This window comes from Nyctereutes procyonoides, unplaced genomic scaffold, assembly GCF_905146905.1.
Source record: "Nyctereutes procyonoides isolate TBG_1078 unplaced genomic scaffold, NYPRO_anot_genome, whole genome shotgun sequence".
Classification (NCBI taxonomy): Eukaryota; Metazoa; Chordata; class Mammalia; order Carnivora; family Canidae; genus Nyctereutes; species Nyctereutes procyonoides.
This window is the reverse complement of record NW_026575135.1, coordinates 70773843-70788075: the sequence shown is the minus strand read 5'-3', so window position 1 is coordinate 70788075 and position 14233 is coordinate 70773843. Positions and strand designations below refer to the sequence as shown.

The window sequence follows — 14233 nt, the reverse complement described above, 5'->3', positions numbered from 1 at the left end:
TGCTGAGACTACATTTCCCAGAGGCCCGCGCAGGTCGTCGCGCCTCCCCCGTAGAGCAGCTGTCCTCCGTGCGCCGAACGGCACGTGCGGCTTCGCTTCTGTTCTCGTCCGATCGGAGTCCGCTTCAGCCCTGTGGTAGTGCCCGGGAAGGCGAGACCCGCTGGAAGTTGAAGGCGGGATGAAGCCGGACGGTCGCCGTGGGGAGCGGATCTGGGGCGCTCCCAGGAGACGGGGTAAGAGGTGAGAAGCCGCAAAGGCGACTTGCTGAAGGAGGACGGCGCGGGCGCGGACCCTTTTTGCAGTGTGGCCCGGGGCGGGGGGTGAGGGTGCCGGGCAGGGGCACGGGGTGTGGCAGGGGCCGGGGTGGCGCCCGCAGAGCCCTGGGAGAAGCGCGGCGGAGGTCGAGCGACCCGGAGGTCGGAGGTCGGGGAGGAGAGGGAGCGGGGAAGAGCCCGGAGCCCGAGGAGGGGAGGGGGGGGGGCGGCGCCGGACGCCGGGTGATACCATTCCTGCGGCGGGGGGGAGGGATGGGGTGACAGCTGGAAAAATCCCGTTGGGGATGCGAAGTTGCCTTTGAGTACACGTTTCCGCGGAGCTCGGGAAGAAGAGAGGTCTTGACTGTCGGTAGTGAATTAAAAAAAAAAAGTGACCTTGAGGTTGGTCAGTCGGGGAACTGTTGGCCACCTTTTAGGAAGCGGTGTCAGCGACTTCTGTGACACCAAGAGCAGTGACACCTGCCCGTAACACACGGCGGATTCTAGAGGGTCAGTAAAGCACAGAGGGTAGTTATCAGCCAACCTGTGACGGTGGGTGTGAGATGAGACGGAGTGATTTGAAGCGGTATTATGGGAAATTCTCTTTGAGGAGGTAACATGTGAGCAGAGATTTGACTGCAGCCCGGGATAAAACCCTGCAAAGAATACCTGGGGAAGAACCGCGGGGCGGGGGGGGGGGTAGCAATGTCCAGAGACCAAAGTGCGCTTGGTGAGCCTGAGGCTTTGCAAGGCTAGGGGGACTGGAGAGGGCACAGTGAACAAGGGAGAGTTGGGCAGGAGGCCTTGAAGGCCATACCAAGACCTTTGGACTTGGTCCGAGTGTGATGGGAAACCACTGAAGGAGTCTGTGTGCAAGAGTGATGTGGCTGAGCGCACTTTGGCAGACTCGCTCATGGGCCTGGGGGGAGAAGGCGCTGTGGTGGGGCCAGGGGAAAACCAGGTAGGAGGCTGTTAACAACAGTCCTGGGGAGGGACAACCTCCCACAGTCAATAATAACCTTTTTAACAAGGCATTTGTTTTGAGAGACTAATGATTGGAAGATGATTTTCTGGGTGCCATGCTAAGGAGTGTGAATGTTATTTTGTTTTCAGATCTATGAGGATGATAATAATATACTTATTTAGCAATATGTGTTGGGCACTTCTGTAAGCACTTTAATGTGGGTATCCACTGTAATCTGGAGCTGTGTGGTTTACACTGCTAACAAGAAAAAAATGAAGCACCTAGATGGAGATCATCATGTCTAGGAAGCGGAAGCAAGACAGTCCTAGCCCTAGTGACAGAGAGGTGCACAGACTGTCCTCACTTATTGCCCAGAATGATTGGGAAATGACGTACAAGTGCCACAGCTTCCAAAACTCCTGACAAAGTAGTGCAACCTCTATCTGACCTATTTCTCCATCTGCTTCCTCTAAAGGTTAATATTCAGCCAAGTTTTGAGCTATTGCACCCGTCCTAGGCTTCTAGGTATTTTATCCTTCCTCTCTCATTTGTCCCTTGCCTTCCTTCTGACCCTTTATTTTGCTGCTTTTTATCATTTTTATCTACTTTGTATCCATCTCTTCTCTCTGCATCTTCCAGAGAAAAATATGTGAAGGGAAAAGAGGAAACTAGGTGTAAGGGACAAATATTAAATAAAGATCTAGGTTTCTGAGGATACAGTTAATTCAGTGTTTCATTCCCCCCTCTGCCTTTGTTCCTACTCCAAGAGTTAGAATTTAGAGATCACAGAGCCCAAAGAGACTGGCCTGCCTATTATGACCCCATGTCATAGGGAGCCTCTTCAATTGCCACCCACAAACATCTGCTGTACTTCTTGATTCCCACCTCTCCCAGTGAAAAGTTTCCTTTCTTTGAAAAAGTTTGAAAGACATTCCTATAGCTTCTACCTCTGCTCCAATCATGTTTTCCCACTTTGAGCTGCCGGTTCCCTCCATCCTGCAACTTCCATTCTCCCACACCTCTTCATTTCAGTGGTAAACTCACTCTCCACAGACTGTTGGCCAGATCAAAACCCTTCTCAAACCTACTTTTTTTTTTTTTTTTTGCCTACTTCCACTTTAGAGGCTGGAAGAGTATTTTCTCAGCCTCTTTTGTTACTGGCCTCCACACAACATAGCTATGGTCAGTAAGATGTAAGCAGAAGTCTGCTGAGGGGTTTCTGGGAAAAATTTTCTGATAAAAGGCACAGATGTCTCTGGTGCTTCCCATCCCCTTCCTTCCTGCCCTGAGTGCAGATACTTTACCTGAAGCAGAGCACCCATCACATGACCATGATGGAAAAGCCATGAAACTAAAGATATAGAATTAATTTTGTCTAAACAATGCCACCCAACTCTAGATTTGTTATGTGTTTGTGGGGGGGTGGGGGGGTGGGAGGGGGAATCCCTGTTTGCTTGTGTTAACTGGGCTTTCCAGTATTTGTAGCTGTGAAGCTCCTCTGATATACCTACTCTCAATGCCAGTCTCCCTCTAGTTATCTTTCTCAGTGTCTCCTTTCCCAGGCAAGCTACTGAATCTATTTTTCAACCTTTACCTCACTCTTCAACCCATTAATACTTAACAGAGGTCATCAGTAACCAGAACCAGAGGCCATTTTGTATTATCTTATTGTAACCCTCCACGGCATTTGAAAATATTAACTATTCTTATCTTACATGAAATTCTTTTACTTTTGTGCCACCATTTTCTAATTTTTCCTTCCATTGCTCATTTTCCTTTAGGTTGCTGTTTCCTCTCAGCTCCTACTAGTTACACTTTCTCCACATACACTCGTTCAGTGATGTCCTGCCAGTGTCTATCAGGAATCTTCACTTGGATATCCATAGACTCATTAAAATGCCCCCAGAATTGGTCAGCTTTATGTGTTCTTCATTATAGTATTCCATCCAACCAAATTAGGTTCCCACATTTAATCAATTACCACATTATCTAGATTCTGTGCCTCATTATTGCTTGAATTCTTTCTTTCCCACTTCATGGCCAGTGTCTTAGCATAGCCCTTGAAAAGCAAAGAATATGTCTTACCTATTTTGATTTTCTGATCATGTCTATCACATATTTAGCACTTTATTAAGAGTATGAAATAAATGAAATTACCTTGACACTGTCATCACTAGAGATCTTTAAAACCTATCATTGTCTTGAGTTGCAAAGATTTTGTTAATATGTCACATCTTCATGTCTATTAGTGTTTAGTCTTTTCTCCTTGCCACTTTGATACAGAGTATGGTACAAAGATGTGTATTTGAATCCTATGTACTTAGAGACTGTTTTCTAAATAATTAGCTTATTTAACAGTTTAATGACTGTTAATTGAGAACTTAAAGCAGCATGCTGTTGCTTTAAGATCTGTACAATTATTTCATCACTTGGGTAGCAACCAGCCTAATGTCTTAGGAGAGAAAATAACAGTGCAGGGGGAGGGGGAAGGACATGGAGGGCTAATACTAGGATTTGGAAGAGGTAGAGAATTTTTACTCAAAACATCCAGAGAGGGATCCCTGGGTGGCGCAGCGGTTTGGCGCCTGCCTTTGGCCCAGGGCGCGATCCTGGAGACCCGGGATCGAATCCCACATCGGGCTCCCGGTGCATGGAGCCTGCTTCTCCCTCTGCCTATGTCTCTGCCTCTCTCTCTCTCTCTCTGTGACTATCATAAATAAATTTAAAAAAAAAAAAAACATCCAGAGAAACCAGATTGTGGAATAGGGACATCTAGATAACATATATACATGGTAAAAGATCGAGGATTTCCCAATATTGGTTATATTTATAGGATTATAGTGCTTTAGAACTAAGAGGGATCCTGGAGACCTTTTAAATTCAAAATCCCTCATTTACCAAATAAGGACATTGTGATGTGGTGAGAGTAGGTGACTTGTCCAAGTGTCAGGTCTGGACTACATTACCAGGTCTTTGGGCTGTCCAGTTAGCACTCTCACATTTTCTCTCCAGTGTGAAGTCTCTGATATGTTATGACACAATAGAACTTATCTTCAGCACAAATCCTCATCCTTTAGAACATTAGGTTATTTAAACCTTCTGGTGTAAAGGAGTGTTTTGCATTCTGAATTAAGATTTCTCTATATGGTTTCTTTGCAGTGGTATTATCTGATATAGTAATTTATACTTCAACCAGAAGATTCCTAAAATTATTACATTTATTAGGTTTCTGTGTTACATGACTTATATGATTATTACTGAAGAGTTAATCCTGGTGAAGGGTCCAATGAAAACTTAACTCATGTATGAGTCCTCTGATGTCGTGTAAGGTTTGTACTCCTACTGAAGGCTTTTCCACATTCGTTACATTGATAGGGCTTCTCTCCTGTATGAGTTCTCTGATGCACTATGAGGGATGAATTTTTAATGAAGGCTTTTCCACACTGATCACATTCATAGGGTTTCTCACCAGTATGAATTCTTTGATGTTCAATAAGGTATGCACTCTGGCTAAAGGCCTTTCCACATTCATTGCATTCATAAGGTTTCTCTCCAGTATGAATAACCTGATGTACAGTAAGGGAAGATCTCCCAGTGAAATGTTTCCCACATACCATACATTCATAAGGTTTCTCTCCAGTATGAATTCTCCGATGTTGAGTAAGAGATGAATTCTTACTGAAAGCCTTTCCACACTGATTACATTCAAAAGGTTTTACTCCAGAGTGAAGTCTCTGGTGTTCTATAAGGTATGTACTTTGGCTAAAGGATTTCCCACATTTGTTACATTTGTAGGGTTTTTCTCCAGTATGATTTCGTTGATGTAGAGTAAGGGTAGAGCTCTTACTAAAGGCTTTTCCACATTCACTGCACTCATAGGGTTTTTCTCCAGTATGACTTCTCTGATGTACAATAAGGTGCATGCTCTGACTGAAGGCTTTCCCACATTCGTTGCATTCATAGGGTTTTTCTCCTGTGTGAGTTCTCTGATGCACTGTAAGATTCATGCTTTGGGTAAAAGCTTTCCCACATTCGTTACATTTGTATGGTTTCTCTCCAGTATGAATCCTTTCATGTTGAATAAGGGATGAATTCTTACGGAAAGCTTTTCCACACTCTTTACACTGATAGGGTTTCTCTCCAGTGTGAGTTCTTTGATGAACAGTAAGGTTCATGCTCTGGCTGAAGGTTTTCCCACATTCATTACATTTGTAAGGTTTCTCTCCAGTATGAATTCTTTGATGTACAGTAAGGGAGGAGCGTTCAATGAAGTGCTTCCCACATACATTACACTTAAAGGGTTTCTCCCCAGTATGAATCCTCTGGTGCTTAAGAAGAGATGAGCTCTGGCTGAAGGTTTTCCCGCATTCATTACATTCATAGATTTTCTTTCCTACAAACATACTTTGAGTTTTAATTAATTCAGAATTCTGTTTAGTGTCCTCTTCATGTGAATTCTGATTATGGAACCTTTGTCCCACAGGAGTACTTTGTTGTATATCTAGGACTGACCCCTGACTAGAACACCTGTCAAATTCATGATCTCCACATGTCCTCCTCTCAGGAAGGGTTTCCTTATGAGTAATGGCCACTTGGTGCAGATGTCTGTCCTGATTTTTCTGTTGCCCATCTAACCAATTATCAGGTTCCCAGGCTTCCCCTAAAGAAGGCCAGAGACCTTCCCTTTCCATTATTACCCCATAGGATAAATCTTCAGTAATGCTGAGCTTTGTAGTTGATTCTTTGGTTTCAAGTCTTGTGTCCTAGTCTGAAAAAAAATAAGAAATTCAAACATACATTGGTTTCTGTGCTGGGAGACAGAAAACTACATAAGGTGGGAATGAGAGAAAGAAACAAACTGACTATAGGACACGTGTGAGAGCTTTCAAAAATGTCCCTATAATTAGGAAGAAAAACAGAAGGGAGGGAAAGAACAATGAACTCGTCCATAAATAACAGGAGAGCTAGAGGAGGTGTTAAGCAAAGAAAAGAGTAAGCCTATGTATACAAGAGGAATGGACACTGAAATCACTGACCACTTGACAAGGCTGAATAATGAAGATGCAATAAAGAGAAAATCTACAGACAAGCTGGGATCAGGGGAGGCAGATCAGAAAGCCCTGCCACATTGTACCTGGTATTCCCATCAGCAGTTCCTTTCCCCCTGCAGTGCTGCCGCTAATTCTGACACTGAATCATTGTACAACATCACAGTGTGACACTGTGAAAGACGTTGGCTCTGGAATCAGATATGCTTGGGTTTAAACCCTGGCTGTTAACTTACCCTCTCAACTAATTGTTTCTCTGGGCTTGAGTTTTCACATATAAAATATGATAAAAATAATCTGATGAGGATTAAGTAGGATAATACACATAAACTACCCTTAGGGAATATGCTTGTTTGGAACATAAGAAACCACAACCTACTTGAAACTTAAGGGAGGATGACACAATCTAAAGTTCCCCCCTCCCCCACCAACAACTTCCAACAGATTATAAGTTTCTCATTCTTTTCAGGTAAGAGAGTCCTACAAGGCCCTACCCTATCCAAAATATCCATTCATTAGATGGTGGCACTGGTGAACTGGTGGCAGGGAAAGGCAAAGTAGGATCTGTTGAGCTGCTTGAAATAGGGCTGAAGGACTCTGGCCACTCAGATTTTATTTTCTCAGATCCACTTCTTATCCTAGACAAAATGGCTTGGCAACAATGGGAGGCAGAGGACAGAAAACTAAAATCTGAAAATCAGCTGTCAGCTTGATCAAAATTACCAGAGCCAAGATCAACACTGAACCAACAAACCAAAGGCCTGTGGGCAGGAGACTTTACTACGAAGCATGAGGTATGCATTAACTGGACCTCCTTGCAACCTGGCCTACTTATATAAAGAAAGAGAAGAAGTGGCAAGCCTCGCAATCTCCACTTCTAAAACACACACACCACCAGGTAACTGCAGAAAGGACCTATTCAACAAATGTTAGTATCAACACTCAACAAATGAACTGGAAACTGCCTCCTGCCCCATCACTCTATCATATCCAACTGTCCAACTAAAACTGTACCCAATAAACAACATAAAGGCCAAAGGGTCCATTCACGCTATTAGACTAATACAAGAACTTCCCCTATTCAAAGATAACACACAGAAAATATCAAATTTGGAAACTATGTAGAGGTTCAAGAAATAAATTTTTAAAATAGTAAAAATGAGAATGAGGAAAAACATAAAAAAAACCACATGAAAATAAACACTGGGAAAATAATGAAATGCTTTCAATCAAAAGGCATCAAAAAGAAAAGAAAAAAAAAAGAAAAAAAGGCATCAAAAAGGAAATAAACAAAAACAGTGTAATTGGGAGGAGATCTTTGCAATACATGGCCCACACAATACAGGACTAGAATCTGTTTTCCATAATCTGGAAAACAATGTCTGTGGAACACTAAGTCCACCAGAAAATGGGCAAAAGACTTAAATAGGCACTTTAAAAAGGACACCTTAATGGTGAGTAAACAAGCAAAGATAACCAATCTCAACAGTAAGCAGGGGAGGGCAAATTAAAGCTCCAGTTAGATTCTGTTACCACTTCCACCTGAGTAACAAAATTGAAAAGTGCAGATAGCTTCCCCAATGTAGAAAGCAGTGCTCTAGGGATGCCTGAGTGGCTCAGTGGTTGAGCGTCTGACTTTGGCTCAGGGCGTGATCCCTGGGTCCAGGACTGAGTCCCACATCAGGTTCCCTGTAGGAAGCCTACATCTCTCTTTGTGTCTCTGCCTCTCTCTCTCTCTGTGTGTCTCTCATGAATAAATAATAAAATCTTTAAAAAAAGAGAAAGCTGTGCTATAATGGGAATTTTGACATACCACTGGTGGGAATGTAATTTGGTTCAGGTGTTTGAAACGGTTTAACATGACCTAGTAATATATAACAGGCACACAGACTATGATTTAGCAAACCCACTAGTTGGTGCATGCTCTTAAGGAATCTGCTTTGCAAAGGCACACAATTCATAATTTTTAAGGTAACATTGTACATAAGAGCAAAAAACTGGAAACAACCCAAATGCCACCAACAGAATGGATAACACCAACAGAATGGATAAACAACCCAAATGCCAACAACAGAATGGATAATGGATAAATTGTGAAATATTTAATGGAATAGAAAGAAATAATAGATTTCTATTCTTTTTCAATAGAATAATTGAAAACAATGCATGTTAAGGATGTCATGTTTCTGTCTCCTCAAAATTCATATGTTGAAGCCTAATCTCCAATAAGATAACTTTAGGAAGGGGAAGGCCTTTGGAAGTCATTAAGTAGTTGGTCTGCGGGCTGTGGGTTATTGTTAAGCTGGAAGTCATTAAGTCATGAAGGTAAAGCCCTTATAAGTGACACACACAACAGAGAATGCTTCCTCTCTCTGCTATCATGTGAGGATGCAGTGTGAAGGCAGTAGTCTATGAACCAGGAGGAGGGCCCTCACCAGGAACCAACCGTGATGCACCCCTCCCACCCTGATCTCAGACTTCCAGCCTCTAGGAACTATGAGAAATCGATGTCTTATGTCTATGCCACTAAGTTTGGGTGTTCTGTTATAGCAGCCTGAACCGACAGAGCACATTTAACCAACTAAAGCTACACAGAATAATCAGAATGAATAAATAAGGAAAGTCACACAAAAAATATATATTAAGAGTTCATTTAGATAAAGTCTAAAAACAGGCTAACACTAAATGTTTTAAAACTAAATGATTCCTTTATGGATGGCAATACTATAAAGAAAAGCAGGGAAAGGGAATGATCACAAATGTGAGAAGAGTGGTTATGTCTTGGGTAGAGGTAAGAGGATGTGAATGAAGATGCTCACACAAAGCATTTCTAAGATACTAGCAATGTTCTATTTTAAATCTGGGTTCTAGTGCCTGAGTGTTTGCTTTCCTTATTTTCATTCATCTTTATTATCATGAACTGTAAAGAGAAGTAGTATGGCAAAATGGTTAAGACAACTTTACAGCTAGCCTACCTGGCTCCACTTAGCGGCAGGTTACTTAACCTGTTTGTGCTTCTGATTCCTCATCTGTTAAATGGCACCTATTGCACAGTATTGATACTAGAACAAAAATTGGTTAATACTATATTAAGAGCTTAGAGGAATATGTAGATTTTTGCTAAATAGTTCATGTATTTTATATATTCTGTATTATAACCTTTCTAAAATGAGAACAAAATATTTGCTATTTTGAAAAAATATTTGCTATTTTGGAAAATATTAATAATTTTAAGTTGAAACATCACAGTGTACTGCAGAATACTTAATTGTAAGACTCAGTATTATCTTTGTGGAATTTGGAGATCTAATTTAAAAGTTAAGTCTGGAGATTTGCTGCAAAAAAAGAAAAATGAATTTACAATTTTTTTTAAAAAAACAGACTGAATTTATTGTTCCAGAAACATGGGACGCCAAAGACAGTGAAGCCATATCTGCAAGGGACTGAGAAAAGACTAATATGACTCAAGAATTGCACATAGCCAGTACTCTATACATATGTAGAGAAAACCAAGACACATTCTTAAATATGAGAGATTTAGTAATTAAGCACTCCTACACTATCCCTGAAATACTATTTACTTAGTTTGAACAAAAGATTTATCCAGGAGGTCCAGAATGCTTAGTATTAGGAATCTATTAATATGTTAACAGGGAATGGGAAAAGGGACATATGACCAACCTGATGGATGCTTCAAAAGTATTTGATAATATCTAAATAATGGGATACTTGGATCCTGATTCAAAAACAAAATTATAAGCCATGTAAAACACTAGAATCCACACCAACAACAGAATCAAGGAAAGGATGCTTACTATTTAATATTTTTCCCCAAGTGTGACCAATACATTTGACAACTTAGAGGGGAGGAAATTTTATTTTTCCCAGATCAGACTGTCTCCCTGGACAACATAAAAGTGTCATGGTAGCTGCTCTCAGAATTAGTGAAGTATTGAGGGTTTGGGACTGGAGCACTAAGGATCAGTAACTGGCTCTTCCAGAACTGGATGAGATTTTCTGATGCTTGCTATTTCGCTATGTTATTAAAGCAGGACCTGTTATGTACACAGCAATATGCTGAGCCAAGATAAAGTTTATTGATTGTTAGCTGTTATCATTACTATTATTATTTTATGTCAAACGATTACAGCCCTCTCTTCCTTTTTTCCTAAACAGGACTTTTTGAGTGGTAAGCCCATGCTCTCTTATTGTCTTAGAATGTCTCATTATGGGGTCTGTATAATTTTGGTGCTCATCAGGACATGAATAAGAGCCCCCAAGGGGCTGGGAGACCAAGGGGTCTGGGAGAACACAGATCCTTCAGGCTTTATGGCTGACATGGGTCATAGTAGAGGTGAGGAGCCTGCAGAGAATTGGGGTGGGTACAGTAGTTAGGCAGCAGGTCCTGCTCTTCCTAGGGCAAGTCAATTTATTTCTTTTTGTCTTTCTTCAATACCCTGTGTAGTAGATGAACTACTCCTTCTACTCCACCAGACTATTTTAATATTCACCTGAGTGGGCTTCCTACTTAATACTCTTGCTACTGTACAGTGCATTCTCTGGAATAGCAGCCAGATTGATCCTCTGAACATGAAATATCTCTTCAAGAAATGTCTACTGAGCCAGGTGCGGATTAGGGTGCTAACAATGAACAAAACACATTTCTGTCTTTAGGGAACTTACATTTCCGTGAGAAGAAGGGCAATCAACATAATAAGTAAAATACTAAGAAATTAAGATGGAAATAGGGAAGATGACAGGTGAGGGCAATAGTTTTACATAGAGTAAAATATAGTAATTTTACATAGAGTCTTCAGGAAAGGCCACAATGAAATGGTGATATTGAAGCCAAGACATTAGGGGCTAAGAAGGCAACCCCTTCTTGAGGGGAGAGCATCCCACACAGAAGAAACCACCAGTGCTGAGGTCCTGAGGCAGGTGTGGCTCTGCCCTTTGAAAGGATCAATAATCTATGGATACTTCTCCATTTATTATGGTCTTTCCTACTAATGGAGGCAAAGACATGTGTCTGTACTAAACGAGGGAGACTGAGGTTAGCAGGAAGGTAAATAGAGACTCTGTAATAGAATATAAATTCTGTGTGTATGTGTACATATACATTATCACACATATACACACAGGTTGTCACCCAGGACATGTCTGAGAATGATACAAAGTCATATATAAAACACAAATAATAGGTTTCTACATTTAGGGGTAGTGAAGGGTAGCTTCCTGGAGAGTTTAAAATGTTAGAGAATCCCTAACTCTTATATTATAGGATAATCTTTGGTAATAAATTTTACTCAGCCTTTATAAAATAGAGGCAAAATCTAATGAAGCATTCAAGAACTGTACACAAGAAAACCTTAATACAGAAAAAGAAAACAATCATCCAGGGTGCCTGAGTGGCTCAGTTGACTGAGCATCTGACTTGTCACTTGGCTCAGGTCATGATCTCAGGGTCCTAAGATCGAGCCCTATGGTGGGCTCCATGCTGAGCATGGAGGCTGCCTCTCTCTCTCTTTGTCCCCTTTGCTCCTTCCTTTAACCACCCCCCCCCCAGCTCACACACTCCCTCTCTAAAAAAAAAGAAAAGAAAAGAAAAGGAAGAAAGAAACCTCTAAAAGAAAAATTGGGGGACGCCTGGGTGGTTCAGTGTTTGAGTGTCTGCCTTTGGCTTAGGTTGGGATCCTGGGATCCAGTCCTGCATCAGGCTTCCCTCAGGTAGTCTGCTTCTCCCTCTGCCTAGGTCTCTGCCTCTCTCTCTGTCTTATGAATAAATAAATAAAATCTTTAAAAATAATAAATAAGAGACAGGAGGAGGGGCAAGATGGCAGAAGAGTAGGGTACCCGAGTCACCTGTCCCCACCAAATTACCTAGATAACCTTCAAATCATCCTGAAAATCTACGAATTCGGCCTGAGATTTAGAGAGAACAGCTGGAATGCTACAGTGAGAAGAGTTCACGCTTCTATCAAGGTATGAAGATGGGGAAAAAAGAAATAAAGAAACAAAAGGCATCCAGGGGGAGGGGCCCTGCGAGGAGCCGGGCTAAGGCCGGGGCGAGTGTCCCCAGGACAGGAGAGCCCCGTCCCGGAGAAGCAGGAGCTTCACCAATCTTCCCTGGCAGAAAGGGGCTCGCAGGGAGTTAGAGCAGGACCCCAGGAGGACGGGGATCCCCTCAGGCTGCCTGGGACACTAACAGAGCACCTGCGCCCCCAGGGGGGAGTGCACCAAGCTCCCTAAAGGGCTGCAGCTCCCACAGGCTTGACCCAGGAGCAGGTCGGAGGGGCTCCAGCGGTGGCTCCGCAGAGAGGGGGCTGCGCGGCCCGGGGGCAGCTTAGAGGCAGCTCCAGCAGAGGAAGAGGCTCCATGTGGAGGGGGCTGCGCGGCCTCGGGAGCAGCTTGGAGGGGCTCAGATGGCAGCTCAGCGGAGGGGGCTGCCCGGCTAGGAGCGCGAATCCAACAGCAGAGGCCCGGGAACACAGGGCGCGGGGACACAGCCCAGGATCCGACCTGCCCCGGGCACAGCCCAGGATCCAACCTGCCCCGGGACAGGGAGAGTCCAGGAAGCCCAGGACAGCAAGGAAGCTCCTGCCCCGAGCTGAGCAGATCAGCAGCCCTGCCCCCGGAGCATCCAGACCTCTGCAGGCTGAGAGCTCCGTAGTTCCTGCGGGAGCTGAATCCAGGGCTCCAGAGCCGGCCACCGCCACTGTGGTTGTTCCTCCTGGGGCTTCACAGGGTAAACAACCCCCGCTGAGCCCTGCACCAGGCAGGGGGGCAAAGCGGCTCCACCAAGTTCTAATACTTGAAAATCAGCACAACAGGCCCCTCCCCCAGAAGACCAGCTAGATGGACAAGTTCCAGGGGAAGTCAAGGGGCTTAAACTATACAGAATCAGAAGATACCCCCCGTGTTTTTTTGTTTTTGTTTTTTTTTTTCTTTTTGATTTGTTTGCTTTCCCCACCCTTTTTTTCCCTTTTTCTTTCTCTTTTTCTTCTCTTTTTTTTCTTCCTTTTTTCTTTTTCTCTTTTCTTTCCTTCTTTATCTCCTCTCTTTTTCTCCTTTTCCAACACAACTTGTTTTTGGCCACTCTGCACTGAGCAAAATGACTAGAAGGAAAACCTCACCTCAAAAGGAAGAATCAGAAACAGTCCTCTCTCCCACAGAGTTACAAACTCTGGATTACAATTCAATGTCAGAAAGCCAATTCAGAAGCACAATTATAAAGCTACTGGTGGCTCTAGAAAAAAGCATAAAGGACTCAAGAGACTTCATGACTGCAGAATTTAGATCTAATCAGGAAGAAATTAAAAATCAATTGAATGAGATGCAATCCAAACGAGAAGTCCTAACGACGAGGGTTAATGAGGTGGAAGAATGAGTGAGTGACATAGAAGACAAGTTGATGGCAAAGAGGAAAACTGAGGAAAAAAGAGACAATTAAAAGACCATGAGGACAGATTAAGGGAAATAAATGACAGCCTGAGGAAGAAAAACCTATGTTTAATTGGGGTTCCTGAGGGAGCCGAAAGGGACAGAGGTCCAGAATATGTATTTGAACAAAGCACAGCTGAAAACTTTCCTAATCTGGGAAGGGAAACAGGCATTCAGACCCAGGAAATAGAGAGATCCCCCCTAAAATCAATAAAAACCGTTCAACACCTGAACATTTAATAGTTAAGCTTCAAAAGAGACAATAAATCCCTGACTTTTATGGAGAGGAGTATTAGGGTAACAGCAGACCTCTCCACAGAGACCTGGCAGGCCAGAAAGGGCTGGCAGGATATATTCAGGGTCCTAAATGAGAAAAACATGCAACCAAGAATACTTTATCCAGCAAGGCTCTCATTCAGAATGGAAGGAGAGATAAAGAGCTTCCAAGACAGGCAGGAACTGAAAGAATATGTGACCTCCAAACCAGCTCTGCAAGAAATTTTAAGGGGGACTCTTAAAATTCCCCT

The 14233-nt window shown here is 42.9% G+C and overlaps 1 protein-coding gene and 1 long non-coding RNA gene across 9 annotated transcripts in view; one reads left to right on the top strand and one right to left on the bottom strand.

Annotated features, from left to right (window-relative positions):
• Positions 1–152: 152 nt before the first annotated feature.
• The window catches only part of LOC129494752 (uncharacterized), a 65621-nt gene continuing 51540 nt past the window's right edge, over positions 153–14233 (top strand). Inside the window, exon 1 of the long non-coding RNA XR_008661398.1 lies at positions 153–233. This is a non-coding gene — a long non-coding RNA (uncharacterized LOC129494752). The remainder of the gene's footprint in view (positions 234–14233) is intronic.
• Positions 4419–14233, bottom strand: part of ZFP2 (ZFP2 zinc finger protein) — a 28491-nt gene continuing 18676 nt past the window's right edge. For all 8 annotated transcript variants that reach the window (XM_055301760.1, XM_055301765.1, XM_055301767.1 and 5 more), the window contains one exon: positions 4419–5986. In XM_055301760.1, the coding sequence (XP_055157735.1) occupies positions 4518–5909 (1392 nt within the window). In that variant the 5' untranslated portion in view covers positions 5910–5986 and the 3' untranslated portion in view covers positions 4419–4517. The remainder of the gene's footprint in view (positions 5987–14233) is intronic.